Here is an 8670-nt window from a genome sequence, read left to right as displayed (position 1 = left end):
CTCCTACTACTGTCACTTTAATCATACCACTGTCAATTTGCCTTGCAACTGTTGTCTTCACATGTTCTTGTTCACATAAAAAAAACATTATGCCATTCTTATTTAATTTGTTTTAATTAATATACCTCTTGTTATTTATTTCTCTATATATCTGCACTCTTGCTTTCTTTGTGCTGCTGTAACAACTGCAGGAACCCTGTTTAGTATTCCTCGTAGAGAAATAACTGACCGTAGTTAATTTTTACTGTGATGTTTATGACCTTTGCAGCCTTTACTCTGTAATGCTTACCTACCCTAAAACTCCAGCTGTGACAAACACCACCCACAGGTGACCCAGGTTGAGGGTGAAGGTGTAAACCAGCATCCCAATCAGAGAGAGGAGATATACGGCCAAGGTGGTTTGTCTGAGGAGACAGGAAAGGAATATTAATCATACAGTTTAAAAAATGTGCGATGGCAATACGATCAACTAGCAAATACTGTACATTCACATACAGAATCCTCTATTTGAGGAAAATCCTGTAATCTGATTTGACTTTTACATGAATGAATCTTGTGACAAGGCTCCTGTTTGCAACAACAATTCTATACTTAAAATAGCTTAAAGGTCCCATGACAGGGTGTTCCTTGGTTGCTTTATATAGACCTTAATACCACAATACCACATCTGAAGTCTCTTTCCCAAAATTCAGCCTCGGTGCAGAATTACAGCAACTAGAGCCAGTCCCACAATGACCAACTGCACTTTGCTCGTTTGAAAGCCATGATGTCTCTCTCTCATGGGTGGGCCAAATTCTCTGGGCGGGCAAAGCAAAGAAAGGGAAGGTAACCTTGGCCCTTATGACCTTATGAGGGGCAAGATTCCAGATCGGCCCATCTGAGCTTTCATTTTCTCAAAGGCAGAGCAGGATACCCAGGGCTCGGTTTACATCTGTCACCATTTCTAGCCACTGGGGGACCATAGGCAGGTTGGGGGAACACATATTAATGTTTTTAAAAAAAATCATAAAGTGAAATTTTCATGCCATGGAATCATTCACAAGCAAAGGCAACATCCAACTTTAGTGTTGGTTTTGTTGTGTAAATGACAGAGAAATGTCTGTTTCCATAAATTTGTCAACACCTGCCGTTATTTAATGTAGATCACATGTTTCATTTAAAAAAAACACTTGTCGTTTACACTTTTTTTAATTTAGTCTTTAAGAAATTCATTACAAGAAACAAAACTCATCAGTTCAGCCATCAGGGTTAAACTGGGAGCAGTGGGATCATCTAATAAGCCAGTAGCTCTTCTCCTCCACATAAAACATGCATCATTGTTGCATGCATTAAATGTGTATAATGCATACACCTAACTAGGACTTATGTCAAAAACATCTTCAGTTTCCACCACTACAAGAGATTAGAACTATCAAATAGTTCTCTTTTATGCCTATATTAAAAAGTACTGTATAGTTTGTGTCAGAGCAGGCATCTTTTTCTAGAAGAATGTCTTACTTAAAATTTCCTCACTTTAAAATAAACAACAGCAAAATAAGAAAGCATAAACAATATTGCTGAGTCACTGAATACCCCTCGTCACAACCCAGGCCATCTGCACAAACAGGCTTTCTCTGGTGAAGCTGTCTCTCGATACAACCACGCGTAAATTATTGCTGAAAAACATTTTTTGTTAATACAACATAGTCCTTTGACTCTGTCCCACATGGGACAATAGGCGTGAGAGGGTCAACAACGTAAATCCGAACCTGACGGCTTTGACAGCTAACCATCCTAATGGCATGTAAGGAATCTGAGGGACGAATCATAATAGTTTGCATGCCAGATTGCTAAAGGCAGTGTGCCAAACATCTAACACTCGGAAAACTATTGGTGTGGTTACTTTATGAAGCAATAGTACTGATATTCTTGATCAAGACAAAAATGAATCAGATACCTTAAAAAATCAGATACCAATTGGAAATCTTCACTTTTAAGATTGAATTATTAATATTTCCCACATGTTTCATGTGGTGGCCTGAGATGTGACATGGGAGGAGCAACTAAGTATAGCCTGTCAGTTCAGATTAGCAGAGAGGGACATCAGATATAAAACTCCATTCTGCTGGATTGTCATTCATGAATGCACTTGGACGTCTCCCCGTGAATGGATAACTTAACAGACATCCATGCAAGGAGCCCATGTTTTAAAGCAGAGACTGACTGTTGTTCCTTTCAGAGATGACGGTGAGTTTTCACTTAAAACATGAAGCTACAACATGACATTTGTTGACACGCTACATGCTCTGTCGGTCTGACGGTCTTTCTTCTTTGTTCTAGACTGAAATATCAATTTCAACAACTATCTGATGGAATGCCATGAAATTATGTAGAGACTTTTGTAAGCCACCAGAGTATGAATCCTGACTGCTTTGAGGATCCCCTGACTTTTTCTATAGCTATAGTTGGGATTTTCAGCTATTGGATGGATTGTCATGAAAAGTGTCAATGTTCCCCACAAGATCAAAAGGTCAAAGTATGTTTTTTTTTTAATTTTCAAATGTTTGCCTTTCAAAGTATCCATAGTAAAACTGTGTTTTGTAGAAATATCTTACTTGTATGTTTTGGTCTTGTCCAGCCAAATGCCACATATGATGGACCCCGCCATGCCAGCAACAACAATAGTCAGCCCAATTCTCCCAGCATTCACTTCTTCACCCTGAAAGTAAAACATTGACATTTCTGGCTTTACAGACCAAGTAAGGCATCTGTGACCTTGTTCACTCTGTAGTTATCTTGTCCTTGAAGCTCTGAACCATAACAATCAGACTCCCAGACCCCAGTTATGTGTGTCAGGGTCATCTCCTTGGCAGCTTTATAGTTATAGGTGTTAGAAAAAAACCACATACACAAATACATGCTGGGCCTATTGACACTGAGAACATGGCAGGAACAAATGGCTGTGGAGGTTAGGAAGGAAGAGACAGAGAACAAAGAGCGAAATAAAAGCTAATCTGGTTTGAAATAAAGTATACAATGCAAAAGCATATTTTAGAGCAGACACACTGAGACTTACAGGATATTGTTCGATGATCATCTGATTCAACAGTGTGGAAATAGCATAGAAGCAGCCGACGTTCAGCCCTGCAGACAACAAACAGAAATCAGTGTCTGTCTATTTTGAGCAGACCTGTAGGGAAAAGCAGACGGTGTAGATGTGACCTAATGCTGCCCCCTAAAAACACTGCTGACAACTTCACACATTACGCACATTATAGCCTTCAGACTCTGTCACTACTTGGCTAATAGCATTTAAGTTTATTTATAATGGAGCACAAAGACACAAAATGACCTTAAAATCCCATTATCCGGGCATGTAAAGGGTACACATTTACAGAGTAATACATTTCAATATGCTTCACACTGTTAATCATTGACATTGTCTTCATTAAATAGTGACCTTTGAGCAAAACAGTGACATCAAAAGACCTTTAAATCAATACCAAACATTGCACTGGAAGTTCATGTGTTATGATGAGACATCCTCATATCTCCACACCAGCTGATTGAAGAATGTCAGTCTCCACACGTGATTGTGGCAGCATCAACTGCAGATGTCTATTTTGAGGCTTTATAATCTTTGTTACCTTTCACCTCGATATTGCAACAACATATTTCCCTGGATATGTGATAAAAGTAATGATGTTGGAGTGTGGGATGACCTGCATGTCGCAGTGATGTAATCATCATGACAGAGAAACATATGAAGACACAGATCTGGACTTTATCCTTCTGCTATCTTTATGATATCATTGTATGGGACCTTCCAATGAACCTACAGTATTATGTAAGTTAAACAGCTTACACAAATTCTGATATTTGGTTAATCACTAATCATAATCAATAAAATCACATGTGAGGTTTTCCTGTTTTTCTCTGTTTAATATCACTGTGACTTAAATGTCTCTGGGTTTTGGATTGTTGGTCAGACAAAAAAAAAGCAACCAAAAGACATAATCTTGGACTTTCAGAACTTGTGAGGGGCATTTTTTTGCCATTTTTTGCAATTTACATTATTAATGTTCAATAAACTGAATAAATAGGAGGGGTACCTACCGTAAGTGACCACCAGGAGCATAAAGGGCTTGTTGCGCAGCAGCCTCAAGACAGAAGCTGTGTACGAGTACTCGCCGGGGGGGATGTTCCTGGCATGAGCCTGGGCCTGGGTGGGAGGGATCTCCGGTCTCTCTTGAAACACTGTTAGACAAACATAATATTTCATGAGGATACTTCTGTGTTCTTTCATTAAGATTGTTGTGCTAGTGCATTGTCTGTTCTCTCTCTTATCGGCCAGTACAGACACTGATGGCTAATACTAATTTGTAATGCTTGTCCCTGCATTGGCTTTTATATCTGATCTGATATAATCAATATTATTACCACACCTTTGATACATAAGCTCAGTATCACATTAGAGTGACCACACAGCAACTTTCAGCTAGTAAAGTAATAATAATGTAACAATGGAGGCTACAAAATAAAACTTAAATGTATACCCAAAGTCCATCCAAACATGTGTTTTTTTTATGTTGCCTTAGGCCTACTCCACATGCACACAGGTCTTTTTGAATTCTTCTTTTCATAAAAAATATCCCTTCCACAGAAGCACTGTTTAAAAAAAACAGTTCAAATGGAAATGCTAAAACAAAAAATGAAGACGACTTAACCCTAACCCTAAAGTTATGTTGGCCAATCATGCAGAGAATAATCAAAAGATGTTGGCCAAGCAGAAGCCTGAAAAAATTGTATTCGTAATCGTAACATTTCCCTCACCCCTTTGGTTTGTTCTCTTGTTTGGGCGCTGGAAGTTATCATACCAGTTTGTTGATATCCGAAGAAAGAAGTGCAACCCATGGTGAAGCTTTACTATGTTTCTTTGACTGTCGATGAGTTTTAGTCCTTTGAGGAGGTGAAAGGAGGAACTAACAGAGCTAACGAGGAAGATGATTTTATAATACGCTGTCACAATATTCTGAGTTCTGCTTGTATTTCCCAGTGTCTGAACACATCTCATCAAAAGGTGAACAATTACAGCAATTACTGCTGCTGCTCATCCAGTGGACCACGATGCTGTTTCTCGGTAGAAAGCACATCTCAGGAAGACTCAGCTGTCCAGCAGTGCTGCCTTAGGAGCCCAACAAACAAGTAAAAAGTTCTACCATAAAAAAATTGTGTGTAAACAATAAACCCTAGAGTTGCAAAACCCTACTAGAGAATCACCTGTGTACTCATCTAAAAATACCCTTACACTGCCAACTAAAAAATGTTATTGGCATTACTGTGGGACAAAGGAGGTGAGGTAAGAGCTTTGTCACAGTCCCTAAAGCATAAACTGTCAAGATAACTTTGCATTATATATTTTCACAAAATAACTGCAGGAGTTATATGAACTTGAAAGGGACTTGCATGAGTGGGCAAGAAGCCCTGACAGCTCCATGAGCCTGCGGATGTGAATAGTCATCTTACCAATGACCACAAGGATAAAGATGAGGGTGGCAACTCCTGCGCTGATGTAGAACATGATTCTGATGTGGTTTTCCAGCTCATTGATATCATCCACATTAGGCACAAGGATGGGTGGGAGCAGGAACCCAATGGCGATACCCATCTGTAGGTAAGAGGCACAAAATTAAAAAATGACTCTGCGCCTCTAGCTGACAGCTACACACACAGCTATAGTTAGTAGTACACATCATTAAAGGGGGAAAGCATCATTACAAAAGTTGAAAAAACCCAAACCTGACATATGTGTGAGTGATGGCTACCAGTAAACACATCAACAATACGTGCTTATTTCATATGTAGTGATTAGAAAGTTCCATTCAAAATATGTTAAAGGTGGGTGATGTTAAAGCACTAGTTTTACAAGTTAGGAAACTAGCTAACACCTTATATATATATTTTTTTTAATCCGTACAAAAGAAAACTTAAAAATCCTTGTTTTATGGAGGGTTATGTCGGACCAAGACAGGCTAACTGTTAACCCGTTTCCAGTCTTTAGGCTAAGCTGAGCTAACCAGCTGCTGGCTGTAACCTTATATTTGACAGACAGATATGAGAGTGGCATTGATCATCTCATCTGACTTTCTTCCAGAAAGCAAATAAACAAATTTCCCAAAATGTAAAACTATTGCTTTAAGAAGTACAGGTAATGCAAGGGATCATACTTTGGGGGACATGTACATGACATAAAGGCACATTGTCTGTTTGACTTTTTATAGCCTAACGCTCCTCCTCCCAACCCACCCTCAGGCTCAGCAAAAGTTCTAGTGGATCTGGGACAGTTGGGGGGGGTTCTAAACTTTCCAAATCTGTATACCACATGAGTATTGCCCACTACCTCATCTTCCTACAGCCTCAAGAACATTCCAGTGGGAACACCGGCTAAACTCCAAGCCATGTTCTCGGGGAAGAAACCTGTGAACAGTGTTTGAAGCGTGCAAGCACAGAAATACATCAGCTCCTTTAGTCCTCTGAGAATGTTATAGCCACCATTGTTTAGGCTAAGGATAACACCTGTTATCCTCTACAGTACATCATATTAATCATTATTTTTTAAGATTATTTTTTGGGCATTTGAGGCCTTTAATGACAGGACAGCTGAAGAAGTGAAAGGGGATAGAGGGGAATGACATGGAGCAAAGGAGTCAAACCTGGGCCCGCCGCGTTGAGGAGTAAACCTCTATGTATGGGCACCCGCTCTACCAACTGAGCTATCAGGGAACCCATATTAATCATTACTTTAATTTCAGGTAATATATAACTGGAGAGTCATCTATGTTTAATTGCGTTCACATATCCGAATAAAAAAAAACATTGTATCTCTCATTTTTGTGGATTTTGGAGAAGTAGAGAACTTGATAACTTGATAACAAAAAAGGAAAAAAAGCTCATTCTCAATTGGTGCAAATTAATGATCACTTATGAAGTTACTTTTGGCACACAAATTGTTAATGTGTTTGTTCTTCAAAGGCCTTTATGGTAATGCTACCTACTTTTTCTTAATGTGAACTATTTCTGAATGTCCAAGGGGAAATATGAACCACTTCAGCCGGAAAACTTGGAAGTATCAAGTTTAGGGACCGGATCCAAAGAAATAAACTCCTGGTGAGCAAGTAAACATCAACCACAATGTGTTCTTTTATCTTCAGTGGCGGAGAGTGGAACTTAAACAAAAAACAAGAACATGTGTGACAATGGCCGGTATGCAGTGTTTGTTAATGCAAGTGAGAGAGAACACAGAGGGGTCAGACGTCTTTTGATGATCTATGTTTAGGTATTGGGTTAAAAATTGTTGTGCGATCACAAGGCATCCACATATAGCCCAACACATAAGATGTCTGTGAAGTATCCATTTATTGTTTGTCTTGGTGTGTACAGAAAGAATAGTTTAAAACTAAAATGAATCATGAAGCCAGATTCTTCCCGTTAGAAATGACTCAAAAATGCATCAAAATGTCATTATACTTCAAAGCCTCTAGATGTATCATCTCTCTTACAATTGTTTTGGTCTTTTAAGGTGAGAGAGACATGAACCATGACATGTTTCGGTTTTCCTTTACTTCAGGCTTCAGACGACGTAACCAGTTTAATACATTTTCTGGTATTTTTAGTGTGAGAGGATAGGATAAACGACCACACACACCCTCCCCAGCAGCCCTCATTATTGCCATGGACACAGCATTCTCAGTGTAATCTCATTATACAGTTAGTTACACCATGCCTGGGAACTTGTTCAGAAGCAGGAGGTAAAAGTCGACTGCCATCCCTGCAATTTCCCCTGCCTAGAAAGAACAAAAGACGTGCACACACGTGGAGCTACATTCTGGCATATCTGCTTCCTCCCAGTTTGGGGCAAGTCTTTACCACATACCTCCCCTGTTGCATTAGTGCATTGTTGCTTACAGTGTGTACATGTAGAAGTGGCAGACTTCTTATATGAATTTGATTTGCTAACATGTAAAATTTGCTCACTGACACCACATTTTTCCTGCAATTTTCTGTTCAAAATCGACTTGTTTGCATACAATTTACAGTCTTCTGAACACAAAATTTAAGAATACATATTTCACAAAATGGTAAAACTAGGCTCTTGGCACGTTAGTAACTAAGCTTTACACCAAATAACCTAAAAGTAAACTGTGAGCTAATACTTTCTCAGCTGACATAAGAAAATCCACTTTATAAAACGGAGAGTTACAGTCTTTGATTATGATTGTCCGAGGCGCCATCTAAGTCGTTGTAAAATACTATAAAACACACAACTGTGACCACATCTGCGTTGTATCTAAAGACGCCCCTTAGCTGTTCTAAAATCCCTGTAAACCACGGCCTGTCATGGATTATTGCTTATTTATTCCTCAACTATTCCTCATGTACCACAGGCCATACCGTAGGCTGTCAAAAAATCTTGAGGTAATTTTAAGCAAACTAAAGCTTACATTGTCAACATATTAAGTACTTGTTTCTGCAAGTTAACATGCATTGCTTGTCTCAGATCCCACTGTTAGAAGCTGAAGCAGCCACCAGAGAGTGATCACAGACAAAAATGCTGACATAGCATGACATATAGCTGCCTGTGTTCTGCTACATGGTCATTCAGATTGCTAAAGATGATAGATCTCCATCCCC

At 39.1% G+C, this 8670-nt stretch overlaps 1 protein-coding gene across 5 annotated transcripts in view; it reads right to left on the bottom strand.

Moving 5' to 3' along the window:
- flvcr2a (FLVCR choline and putative heme transporter 2a) overlaps positions 1 to 8670 on the bottom strand; it is a 21454-nt gene that overhangs the window by 7959 nt on the left and 4825 nt on the right. For all 5 annotated transcript variants that reach the window (XR_004326934.1, XM_032500318.1, XM_032500320.1 and 2 more), the window contains exons 2-6: positions 5506 to 5647; positions 4096 to 4236; positions 3056 to 3123; positions 2595 to 2698; positions 294 to 404 (exon numbers count right to left, since the gene is read on the bottom strand). Coding sequence is in view for 4 of the 5 variants with exons in the window: in XM_032500318.1 (XP_032356209.1) it covers positions 294 to 404; positions 2595 to 2698; positions 3056 to 3123; positions 4096 to 4236; positions 5506 to 5647 (566 nt within the window). In the remaining variant the exon portion in view is untranslated. The remainder of the gene's footprint in view (positions 1 to 293; positions 405 to 2594; positions 2699 to 3055; positions 3124 to 4095; positions 4237 to 5505; positions 5648 to 8670) is intronic.

Source organism: Etheostoma spectabile, chromosome 20 (genome assembly GCF_008692095.1).
Source record: "Etheostoma spectabile isolate EspeVRDwgs_2016 chromosome 20, UIUC_Espe_1.0, whole genome shotgun sequence".
Lineage (NCBI taxonomy): Eukaryota > Metazoa > Chordata > Actinopteri > Perciformes > Percidae > Etheostoma > Etheostoma spectabile.
The sequence above is the reverse complement of the archived record's forward strand: the minus strand, read 5'-3'. Positions and strand labels throughout refer to the sequence as shown.